This window comes from Trematomus bernacchii, unplaced genomic scaffold (genome assembly GCF_902827165.1).
Source record: "Trematomus bernacchii unplaced genomic scaffold, fTreBer1.1, whole genome shotgun sequence".
In the NCBI taxonomy this organism is placed as follows: Eukaryota; Metazoa; Chordata; class Actinopteri; order Perciformes; family Nototheniidae; genus Trematomus; species Trematomus bernacchii.
The window spans coordinates 13,268,721-13,281,633 of record NW_022987698.1 but is presented as its reverse complement, the minus strand read 5'-3'; the positions used below and the strand labels follow the sequence as shown (position 1 = coordinate 13,281,633).

General features: G+C 41.5%; 1 protein-coding gene across 1 annotated transcript in view; it reads left to right on the top strand.

The window, feature by feature from the left end:
• Positions 1–12,913, top strand: part of chd5 (chromodomain helicase DNA binding protein 5) — a 61,423-nt gene that overhangs the window by 7,744 nt on the left and 40,766 nt on the right. The window contains exons 2-7 of the mRNA XM_034139525.1: positions 837–988; positions 6,746–6,964; positions 8,645–8,763; positions 11,383–11,624; positions 11,714–11,826; positions 11,979–12,105. Of these exons, the coding sequence (XP_033995416.1) occupies positions 837–988; positions 6,746–6,964; positions 8,645–8,763; positions 11,383–11,624; positions 11,714–11,826; positions 11,979–12,105 (972 nt within the window). The remainder of the gene's footprint in view (positions 1–836; positions 989–6,745; positions 6,965–8,644; positions 8,764–11,382; positions 11,625–11,713; positions 11,827–11,978; positions 12,106–12,913) is intronic.

The window sequence follows — 12,913 nt, the reverse complement described above, 5'->3', positions numbered from 1 at the left end:
ATCGCCGGAAGATAGACTGAAGCAGACGGAAAGACAGTCGGATTACGAGAACAAACTTTAGTTACATCCTGCGTGTATTTCTCTGCTTGTCTCTTTATAGTGATGTATTGTTTGGGACTGTCTCTCTTCCTTGCTTACTCCTCTGTGACCCACTATGGCGTCACTGAAGTCTTCCACGCTCAGCAGTCAGCACGTTGGTACACAGCAGCTCTGAGAGAGTGCAGCTGACAACCAGCAGCAGGTCGCTTTAGTCCCAGCAAGCATTAAAGCTGAAGATATGCTCAGTATACCTCAGTGGTCCTCCGGGGAGTTCCCATTTAGCTGCGGGGCGGGCGCTCCATCTATTTGTGCTTTGACGGGCAAAGTTGATCCACACTCAATGATGTGTGTTTATGAGGTTTATTTTGCCAAGTGCTCCTGCTGGTCTGGCAACGATTCATTATTTTTATTTTCCAAAATAGACTGGCTGACTTTTCACTGTGTTTTCTCGTTTCACAATGCAATATCTTCACATTGATTCCTATATACAGTATAGCATATATAACTTACAATGATGTAAAACGAAGGAAAGAGGCTAATCTTCTTATTTTAAATGATGTAAACAGTAAATATTTGCAATTTTAATTTGCCATTTGACTTTCTGTATTTAATCATCATAATTTCATTTTTATCTTCTGTTGATCTTCTGCATTTGTCAATTTAGCCTAAAGATTTTGTCGCATTAGGAGATGGTTTGGTTCTCATACTCTAATGCCAAATGTCCGAATGTATCGTCTCTACTACATTATGTACTACATTGTGTCCTGATCAGAAAATGTTTGTTGTTTCGGTTCCAGATGATGATGACGAAGGTGAGCGCAACACCGTTCCCCTCACACCCCTCGACAGCTTCTTCTCCGACAGCGACTCCCTTAAACAACAAAAGAAGCAGAAGCCCAAAAAGATGAAAGAGGGCAAAATGCCCAAAGTAAAGAAGAGGAAAAAGGAGGTAAGATGTAATTCCCACTCAACACCATTCAGTCTTGACCTCGGACACAGCGGCTTTGTGGCTCCCCTGCGTTCTCTATTTGTCCAAACCACTGCTCTTTTGATGTCTCTGCAATTGGATCAAAGGTGTGTTTTGGCTGCTGTGCTGCCTCTGTAATCTAAATGAAAGGCAGCGAACTGTCTCAGGCTCAGAGGAGGCTGGCAGCAGCATCGCCGTCACTGCCAGTGTCAGCTTAGGGCACCAAGGCACACTTTGGAGTGGAGATTTGTGCCTGTGGTGTCGGTGTAGATGGCAGGGACTGTAGTTCAGAAGTACAGCGACTGCGCCAAGCTAGCATTGGGAGTCAGAGCTGTGACAGACATTAGTTTCTAATGTTAGGAGAACAGGTCAGAGGTACATTAGTCTCAAATATTTCCACAGAGTATTGAGCTGCTTCCAACATTCACACTAGTGACTTCATTCAACCAGATTTGTTATGGTTATATCACTTAGATTAAGCTAATCACAAAGCTTTTTAATCTAACGCATTGAGCTAGCATTAGCTATCATTACCTATAGGTAAAAAAAACCCTAATTGATTGAGTTGAGCCATGGTGTGTGGTAATGCTTTCATATTTATATTGGCCCTGCTATGGTCTACACTGTCTTCTAGAAGTTCAATTTGAGATTTCCGCTGTGGGAAACATCTGGTTTGAATGCTGCTCAATTCTCCGACATGGTCACCAGCAGCTGCGTACTTTGTCTCTGCAGCCTTTGGTATTGGGCAAGTAGCATACAGTTCAAATACTGTATGATACTTTGATACTAGTTTTCTTACTATAACACCTCCCTGCTTCAGCTGGAAATTAGGTCAATGACAGCAGAGATTGTAGGCTGGTGCTACACCATATTATGTGACAATAGTATTGTGTTTAACTCTATTTCCTCTTGATTTGCTTTAACACATCAGTCCTACCCAACCATCTTCACAACTCATAACTTAAACCCATAGTTTACAACTCACAACCCTAACTTAAGCCCTAACCCCAGGGCAAGACTGACTTTGTCACAATACATCTTGTCGAGATAACTAATCCCTAATTAGGTCACAGGATTTGAAGAGTTTCTGAAAACCTAGACAATGAGCTAATGGAGAACTGCAGCTGGGTATGTCATTGTTAACAACGCTTTTTTAATTACACATGTTTAAATGGTCCACTGTTACCATAACATCAAGGGTAGTGTGACAAACATCTCATGAAGTCAGCCTCGACCTTGCCTGAAAAGTGTCATCTACCTTAGCCTTTCCTGGCACTTTAGCCAAACCCAGATGCCATAAGATCTTTTCCTCAGTGGTTACAGGAATTCCCTGTATTCCCAGAGCATTTTCCGCGCGTGTTGACGATGGCTGTAACAGTGTCAGTGACACAGCCAGGATGTTCCCCTCTGCTGGCTGGAGGTGCCGGCAGTGCTGCGAGGAGCTTGGCCGGCCAGCCTGCCACCCGGCCCCCTGGCTGCCTGTGGTAAACACTGAGCTCCGGGTCTCACTGAGCTAATGAGGGGGGGACTCCCTCTGACACTCTCCTCCCTCTCTCTCACACACAGGCTCTGCTCTGTATTCTCCTCTTTCTTCCCTCTCCTCTCGCCTCTCACATGCATCACCTTACTTTGCCTTGATCGTGATGCGATTGCCTTTGGGTCACAGCAAACTGCAAATCCTTCCTTTGTTATTTCTTTCTTTTAATATTGTTGAGAGATCTTAATTAAAGGGGCCGTATTATGCTCATTTTCAGGTTCGTATTTGTATCTCGTGCCTCTACTGTGACATGTCTCCATGCTTTAATGTTCAAAAAGCTCTTTATTTTTCTCATACTGCCCCTGCTGTAGCACATCTTTTCACCCTCTGTCTGAAACCAGACTAATATAGAAGCGAGGGTTTTACGTAGTGATGTCATTATGTCACATAGGTAAACAAAAGACTTCAATGGAGGCAGGTGGGGAGTGTGTGGAAGTGAAACTCTTCAATATGGGGATTTTAGCCTTTGGTGACCATTTACATGCACACAAACCTATAGCAGTCTAAGGGGAAGGGACAACCCCAAAACGCATAAAAGGGCCTCTTTAAAGTGTAATGTGTGTAACATAAGTTGATTTGAATGGTCTGTGACTGTAAACAATAAGACAGAAGAAGAAGAGGAGGAGGGCTAATGGAGCAAGATGATAATGGGGGTGAAGGTAGGCAGAAGAAAGGTAGGAAGGAGGTGAAGATGAAGGGGGTGTTTTCTTTCTTTCTTGCTTTTTCTCCCTATTATTTCTCCCTCACTCGCCCACTGAGGAGCCGCTGCTGCTGCTGCTGCTGTAATTCACTTCCAATCATTCCCCAAAGGTTAGTGTCAGACAGGGGCCAGAAGTCAATTGGGGTCAGAGACTGTCAGTGGAACATCCCAGTCTCCAGTCAGAGCTGCTGGAGAAAGACTCTCATCTGCAGGGAAACACAGCCACATTGTGGAAATGAAAGGATGTTCTGTTTCCATTTGAACAAAACAACTACTACAAAATCAAGGGAGTTTAAAGAGGGCAGTTCATTTTATTGGAAACAGAAGAGGCCACAATAAAGCATCTATGAGTCTATGAGGGAGCCACTTTCATATTTTGCTGAAATACGCTTAGTTTTAAGATGGGCCGCTGTCTTGTTTTTATAAGCTCAGTATCCTCTCAAGGATTGTGAGTCAACAGCGGGCTGTTGCTGATTCCTGCAAAAGAGAAGAGGCTATTGTTTTGGAAGTGTTTTCACAGCAGGATTTTTCCTGTTGAACTAGATCTTTATTGAATATCCTCTCTTTTTCTTGCTCATTTTCTGTTCGCATACCCTCTGCGATCTCCCCTAAGGCGGAGCCATTACGGGGAAGCATCTAATTTGATTATGCTATCAGCACTTATCTGATTTTCTGCCCTCTCCAAGTAGAGACACCCTCTTTGTTGCTGCCAGTGTCCTCCTCTGTCCTCTGATGTGTGTGTAACGCTGAACTCTGGGCCAGGTTGTTGCACACTTCCACTTTGTCTTTGCAGTTGTTTTCAACAGCGGTTCTGCTTCTTAGCTTTTCCCTCCTCCATTTCCACCCCCACTCCCATCCCCCATCCATACTATCATCAAACTGTACTCTCTCTCTCTTTCTCTCTCCCCCCCCCCCCTCTCTCTCCTTCTTCTTATGCATAAATGAGATTTGTCTAGACGGGTGCTGGAGCACCAGCTCTGCAACCACAGGCCTCTGCATAACAAGCTCGTTATGCAAACGTGTCTGATTGGATGGCGCCGTTCCATTGGCTGCCACTGTGATAGAGTGTGTGTATATTTGTGTGTGTGTGTGTGTGTGTGTGTGTGTGTGTGTGTGTGTGTGTGTAGCCTTATTGAAAGAGAGAGTGAGAGAGGGAAAAAGAGTGATAGAAGAGAAACGTGTGCATGGGGGTGAGCTATGAGAGAAAACTAAGAGGAGAGAGAGAGTGAGAGCCAGACACTGCTCAAATGTGGTCGCCATGGCAACACAGCCAGGCTGCTGGTAGGGCTGGCGGGCGCTGCGGCAACGTGAACCTTTCCACTGCGCTACAGAGCCAAACGCCTGTGAGTCTCTCCATGAATCCACACAGGCCCGCTGAGCAACAGGCAGCGAGCAGAGCACTCCGCGCTGTGCACTAATTCACTCTGTAACGTGCACACAACACGCCTCTACTAGAGAGAAAAAGAAGCACAAATGACTGACACATATGCATTTAAACACATTAACCTTTCACAAAATGTTGTCTTTATATCATTTCATCCCATTTCAATAAGCTGATGCTTTTTAGCTGAAGCGACGTACAATAAATAAACCCTGAAGATACAAACTCAGAACAGCAAAAAACATGCAGGTACATTCACTTCAAATATGCCACAGCATTTTAAAGGGGCCCTATTAAGCTCCTTTTCAGGTTTCACGTTTGTACTTTGTGTTACATGTTTCATTCCCTGTCGCAACACCTCTTTTCACCCTCTGTCGGAAACCAGAGCCCAGTCTGCTCTGATTGGTCAATCGCTTAGAGATGTCCCGCCCCTTAGCCTTACACATTTATGTTGGAGCACTAGCCAATAGAAGCACAAGTTATACATAATGATGTTGGGATTAAAACAAAGGAATCCAATCAATCCTGCGTTTCAGGCAGGGGGGGAGTGTACATACCACACTACAAGAAATGGAAAACCCAAAAAAGCATAATAGGAACCCTTTAAGTGCTAATGCATTAGCTTAAAATAAGCTAAGCCTACTAAGTACTACATATATATTTTTTCAATGGCCAAGGTGCATGGGAAACTGTCATTTCTTATTCCATGGTATGCACATGGAGCTTGTCCCACCATTTTGTTGCCAGGTTTGCAATCCAGGAGTGTTTTAGTTAAGGGGTACCTGGGTCCCACCTGCAGTGAGCGAGAAACAAGCCAATAGATCGAATGGAAATTCTGAAGTGTATATACTACATGCAAAAACCACCACATACTGAGAGGCACCACTCATGAACACGCACTAGTGAATTTGCTCATATGCAACACTCCTAATCACACAAACAACACCTGTTAACTGTTAAATCCATATAGCCTTGCAGATGTCTCATATTAAAGAGACAGGAATGCAGGATCAGTTCTGAGCACTGATTGGCTGCAGTGCCGGAGGTGTTCTGTGTGCTGGCTTACTTTGTGGTTCAATCGTGTGTGAAAGGTGAACGTGCTTCTCGGCAACTCGCAGCCAAATGTTGTCTTGTAATGTAATAATTTATACATTTCATCACAGGCAGGGAGAATTATAATATTTGTGGAGCCGTGGCACTTTGGAAGAAGTTTAATTTATGCAAATGCCATCAAGGAGAAGCTTTTATCCAAAGTGCTTTACAGTATTCTGATATGTTTTTAGCGTGGGCGGCCTCTGTGAGAGCTGTAATCCCTAACTCTGGCAAAAATAACGCCATGCTTGTTCAAATTTCATATTTTAATTATCCAGTTTTTATTCTCTAAATTGTATAACTCCATCAGATGACACTTAGAGATGGAGGTATATATCGTTAAGTACAGAGATTAAATTCAGTTTAGACCCATGAATCTGGCTTTGATGCTGAATTCAGTCAGTCACAGTCACATCTTGAGCTAGAGAGCTAGAGCAAGATTCAAAGTGAGATTCTAACTGTTTACTTTTATAAAAATAGCTGTTTGGCAGGAGCTTTTGGAATATTTCAAAGAAGTGTTAAGATGGCTTGGGTGAAATGTCATACAGCACTAATATAGTTTTGTAACGATGCAAGTCACAAACATCTTTATCTGCTGGAAAATGAGAGAAATCCTTCAAACTGAACCTGAATCCAAATGTTTTGGGAAAAAAGGGGTCCTTTTATTTCATTGACACATATAACACATCAGTACTTACATTGAATTCAGGGGTTATTATTCTCAGATCTTAGCATCTCTGGTCTTCCCAGGTACATTTTTACTGAATTTCTGGCTGAAATGTTGACTTTAAATTCCAAAAAGAAGTGTATTATTAGGCTATAATGAAGTTGCTTAAGAAATGTAACACGATGACTTATGCTTTAAAAACAAACAAGACGGGGTCAACAACAATTGCACGTTGACAGGAAGACAAAACAAAGGATGACATTTGAAACTACCATATGCTGCTCATGTCCTGCTATCGACCAACCAGCTAATATTGTGCATGTATTTAAAATATTTTGTATGTGTTCATGTCAATGCCTCAGGGTGGGATCCAGCCCAGAGTGGACAGCGACCTGGAGGAGACCTCGGAGGTGGAGGAGGAGCGGGAACGTCCAGAAATCGGCTCTGAGAGCGAGAGCAGCGCGTACGGGCCGACCAAGAAGAAGAAGAAGAAGCCCAAGGAGAAGAAAGAGAAGAAGCCCAGGAAGAAGATGAGGGATGAGGAAGATGAGGACGATGACGATGATGATGGGAACATGAAAGTGAGTCTCAGTCTAGGTCCACCAGGCAGCAACAGATCACACCTTATTTTCTACTGGATTCTGTATTTTTTGTGATCAAATTTGTTTATTATTTAAGGCAGAAACACAGAACAACTTGGCACAAAACACATACATACCATGTGAAAGAACATACATTCAGTTCCCTTACAAATAAACACAAACATTATAAGACAAATTTAAAAAAAAGATAAAAACACCCGCCCCAGGACCACTGTGGGCTTGATCAAGCACCAATAGGCAACGAGTGTCATCAAATTACAATTAAACACGCAAAAATAAGGAAATGAAAAAGAACCACAGCCGACTTTTCAATGCCGCAGCCGCTGCAACCACACACTCACATTATCCTCTTTCGCCCCATTGATACGGGCTGCTGACAGTTCCATATGGACTACATCGAGAACAGTTCAAACCCATTGCTTAACGGACAAATCGTGTGTAGGCTCCAGCGCAACCATTTTCTTAGCAGCTGTAAGACCAGCAAGAACTATATGCGTTTTTGATATTTAGGAATCTGAATGGAAGAAATGTCATTCAGTAGCAGAGTTGATAGGGTCGCAGGCAATTGTATTTTTAAATGAATATAGTTTCAATTCAAGGGGTAAAGGTAAATTGCTGGGAAAGTAATGAAACATTACTAGTATTACTTAGTATGGTATGCAAGATTTCTAACTTTTATCGACCATTAAATGTTATATCAATATATAAACATATACAATCAGTAAATATGACTTTTATATCTTTCCTTTCGTTGTATTTTCACAAAAATAAGTACCATTCATTGCAGAATTTACAACTTAAGAGTAATAGATACTTTGCCTAACATTATAGTTATAAAAACACTTTTGATTTTTCTCCCTTACTAAACAATCCGGAATATATGAACATTCCAATTATATGTGTTAAAAGTGAATCTGCTGGATGTGGTTTTGGCGTTTCATCACCGCAGCATTTATTTTAGACAGTATCTGCCGGGTCCCGCATGAGCAGGCATAAGCTCCGCCCCCCTTTACAAAAAAAAAAAAAGCTTTATACCCCGAATCAGCACTTTAGTAACAGGAAGTGAAATAGAGGGATATGAGGCATGGCTAGAATGGGTGATCTGTTTGGTATTTTGAGCAAAACACTTCATAGACATGTTTTTTATTCATTTTTATATATCTGAGACCTATGCTATTGCCTAAAAATGGCATGATAGGTGACCTTTAAAATCCACTCTCAGTGAATGTACACTGGAAACTTTAAGTTTCCACATCAGGAGAAATGTTGTCACAGCCCAGGCTCAGGGATCTAAACCGAAAAGGAGACCACATAAGATTTAAACCATGTTTTATTTGAAACTAAGACAAAAGCAACATATTCAATGAATCTGCTACCTCCAGGTCAGTGGTGGTTGAAATGATGAACATGTGTGTGGTAGGGTGAAGGCAAAACAGAGAGGAAACCCATACCAAAAGGTTGGGTTTAAAGAAACGTTCTCATGTTTTTTACTGGAGGGGGGCTTTAAAAGTATAGTGTCTCCTTACATTATAAGTACAATTACAGTCCGACAATCCAATGGGAACTTCATTTCCAAATTCATTGCAACAATCTATAAAGGGTGACCTTTCCTGAAAGGGGTTAGAGTGGCCTTCATCAGTCTCATCTTTATCTCCTCAGGAACCCAAATCCTCCAGCCAGCTGATGGAGGAGTGGGGTCTGGAAGACGTGCAGTATGGCTTCACCGAGGAAGACTATACAACCATCACCAACTACAAGGCCTTCAGCCAGTTCCTCAGGCAAGCATCTCATTCTGTCAGGGTTATCTTCCTACTGTATGTTAGCGGCTCTCTGTTTCCACTGGGGGAATGTAATCAAATACTCAAGTTTTTTTGCTCAAGTACGACAATGAAATACTTGTTGTCTACCTGAGTATTTATTTTAGTGGGACTTCATACTTCAATACCAGTACAAATAATGTACTTTTTACTTTATTACATTGTTTTTACATTTCTTGTTGATAGTTTTTCTTTTAAATTAAGATGACATTTAATTAAATAAGTCAATACTTTTTACAAAAACAGCGAAGTCAATTAATTTAGCCAATTGTGAAATAATTAATGGAATCTATAATATCTTAATTTCTTTCTCTATTTATTTTTTGAATAATTAACAAAACATTTTTATTTATTTTTTTGCTTTTTCTGCATTGGGTACTATTACGATTAAGCCACAATTTCTTATTATACTTATTAACTTTGACTTAAGTACCATTTTCAATGCAGAGTGTTTTTACAGTTTGGTTATTTAATGGCGCTTTTCCACTGCAGCACGTAGCACGGTTTAAGCGTGCCGTGCCAAACCAGGCCCGTTTTGTTTTGCTTTTCCACTAGGGGTAGTTCCGGCTCAGGGCTACTTTTTCACCTTTTTTCCGGCCCTCCAAAATCGAGGTTCTTACCGAGCCAACAACCGGGCTGAATATGCTAAACTAGTGACGTAAACACTCTCGACTGCTGAATGGTCAGAGGGGGCTACAACTACAACAAAATGAACATATTTTACCGTGATACTGTTTTTGAGGATTGTCAGAAACCCTCAGTGACACTTCCAACAAAAACTCCACAGTGAGTGAGAGCAGTGTGGCGAGCAAACCCTGCTCTTTCTGTTTGTGTTAGAGAGCCGGGCTGTCGGTATAAAGACTGCGTCTCACCTGGGGCTGTCTGGCTCCACTAAGCCGCGCTCTGACAAAGTGGAGCACGGGCTCCTGCAGAGCCCCTGTGAGCAGTCAGCTGCTTTAGATGCTCTGACAGCCCGGAGGCTCAGGGACTCGCTGCCCTGACCCACTATCTCTCTCAGGCCGGCGTGCCAGACCTCAAGCTGTGGCCCGACAAATCACAAACATGACATATAACACGGGAAACGTAAGGGGCAGAGGGATGTCAGCAAATAAAGTCCCACCAGTGCTGGGGGAAGTGTGAGAATTTAGAATCAGAAATGGTTTATTGGTCCCACAGAGGGGACATCTACATTGTTACAGCAACGAGGGCAGTACAGATAAAGAGAAAATAAAACAGTGTTTAATTTAAAACATTAATAAGATACAAATCAAATAAGTACACATTCAAGGTATAGGAAAAGATTAAAGAGGAACATATACAAAGGTATAAATGAGCAGCCATATAACACTAGTAAATAGTAAAAGTATACATATATCTGAAAATAACTAACTTTAGCCAAGTACTACTTTTCTTCTTTACTCGAGTATATTCATTTTTGAATACTTTCTGGTTTTACTCCACTACTATATTGAAGCAAATATCTTAATTTTGACTTCTCTTCATTTATTTGACAACATTATTTGTTTGCAGGTTCATAAAATGAATTACAATTATGAATTAACTAATGAATTATGACATACTATATAACATACCCAGCAGTATACAGTCATTTTAGTTAGCTTCACTGTAACAAGCGGCACAATTGAAATGATTAACACGTTAATGCATCACTAACTACCATCCAGTAATAAAATACATATATTATAAAGAAAATGGCCATTCTGCATGAGTACTTTTAAGATAAGATAGAACTTTAGTTAATACTGGCTTACATTTACTTTTATAGAAAACAAATACGACAGTATGACGATGTCAGGTAATCTGTGTCTATGCTGGTGAATAATTGTGTTTGACTTTTGATTGTGTTTGTTTTCATGTAACTGTAAGTACTAGTTGCTAAGCAACTGTGATTGACAGACCATCTATTAAGTGGCAGGTAAATAAATAATTTCTCCCCCTGCTCCATTCCTTCATTGTATGCAAACTGCTCAGGGCAGCACATGTTTAATGAATTGTCTTTGTTCATGAGTGGAACAAAAAAAAAGTGCCATATTGTGCTTTTGGGGTTTTCTCTTTCCTGTAGTGTGTTATATAGGGTTTTGTGCATGTCAATGGGCTTAAAGGGCTACAATCCCAAAGTCCCCCCCCCCCATTTAACTCCTTTGTTTACTTCCGTGACATAATGACATCACTATGTAACACTCCCGCTTCTATTGGAGAGCGCTCCAACACATTGTACATGATAGGCTAAGGGGCGGGACATCTCTAAGTGGTTGATCAATCACAACAGAGCCGACCAGCTAACCAATCAGAGCAGTCTGGGCTCTGGTTTCAGACAGAGGGTGAAAAGAGGTGCTGCAGCACAGGCAGTAGGAGTATATTTTAACATTAAAGCATGTAAACATGTCACAGTATATATCATATAATGTGCTCTTTAAAAATAAATGCAGGAATTTTTCTAAACTCTGGTATTAATATTTGTACTTACGTAACATATCTAAGTACTACTTCCACCTATTGTAGAAATTCCATCAACAGGAATGAGGTGAGACATAATGAAGCTGTTGTTGTTTTTCTCAGGCCTCTCATTGCCAAGAAGAACCCGAAGATTCCCATGTCGAAGATGATGACAGTGTTAGGGGCCAAGTGGCGCGAGTTCAGCGCCAACAACCCGTTCAAAGGAGCATCTGCCACCGCTGTGGCCGCCGCTGTGGCTGCCGCCGTGGAAACGGTTACCGTGGCACAGCCGACGTCTGTCAGCAGCAGCCAGCCGAGCGCTCAGCCGGGGCCCATCAAAAAAGCCAAAACCAAAGAGGGAAAGGGTAAGGATGAGTAACCCACCGCTGAACACATATTTTTAGAAATCCTAGTGAGAGTACTGCTGGGTTAACGCTGCGTCTGTGTGTCTCAGGACCCGGAGTGAGGAAGAGGAGCAAGTCTGTGAAGGACGTGAAGAAGAAAGCCAAGCCCAGAAAGACCAAATCAAAGTCGGGCCAAAGTGTGAAGAAGAAGAAAGCGTCCTCGGTACGTTTCTTTCTAGAATCTTCCAATGCTCATCCTCTGCTCTATATTTACAATGGCATCATAGTGACCAGACTGCGCTCACTTTAAATGTTGGTTTATTTAAATTCCTCGTGTAGCTCTGAGCTCTTTTGTTTGTGTGTGTGTTTTTCCAGAGTGAGGAGGACTTCCTGGAGGAGTCCGACTTTGATGACATCAGCATCCACAGTGCCTCGGTGCTTTCTGATACCTCGGGGGCCGCCACCAAGAAGAAATCCCGACGTGGGCGGAAAAAAAGGAAAAGTATGTTTACTCTCTACACACGCCAAGTTCTGCGCTCTGTTTTCTTCCTTCCAAAATCTCATTTAAATCCCTCAGAACCACACTGTTTGATTATGGGCAACGAGGAAAATTGGATTTTCTTTCTTTTAAGCTTTATTTGTTTTGGGAATGTTTTCCAAAGGCAGAGGATGCTTTTTCTCAGCAGCCTGCCCTCACACTCATAGTCTCACATTTAGAGCACTCTCACTGTAATGTGTAAACAGTGTATCTTATCTTATATCTTATTTGCTGGGCACAGTAGTTCAAAACTTTTAATCTCAATCAGATCCGATCAGATTTTGAAATCCCATTTTTTGTGATCCAGGATCAGACAACTCGGACAGATTTTGTCCCAGTATTTCAAAGCAATTCAGGATAGGATCACCCTGATCCAGATTCAGACTTGTCAAGATGACTAGATCCTGAATATCAGTGCTTTAATCCTACCGATCTCCATCTAGTGGATATGAAGAATAATACAAGGAAGACAAGAGACCACGTTGCAGAGACATCTATTGTCCGCAATTACTTTTGAAAGGTCATGACAGATGATGGACTTTTTTTTTGTTGAAGATATTTTTTCTTTAATCTAAATTACATTTGTGATTGACAATCTTTGTTGTGATACTTTTATGAGCATAAACATTTATGTCATCAACATGTGGTTGAAAACAAAATAGGCCACCACAAACGTGACCAAAAAATGAAAATAAAATTGATTTGCCATGAAGGCTAACATTTTTTTATTATTTCAGTTAACAAACTTTGCCATCTTATTTATATTGAAACA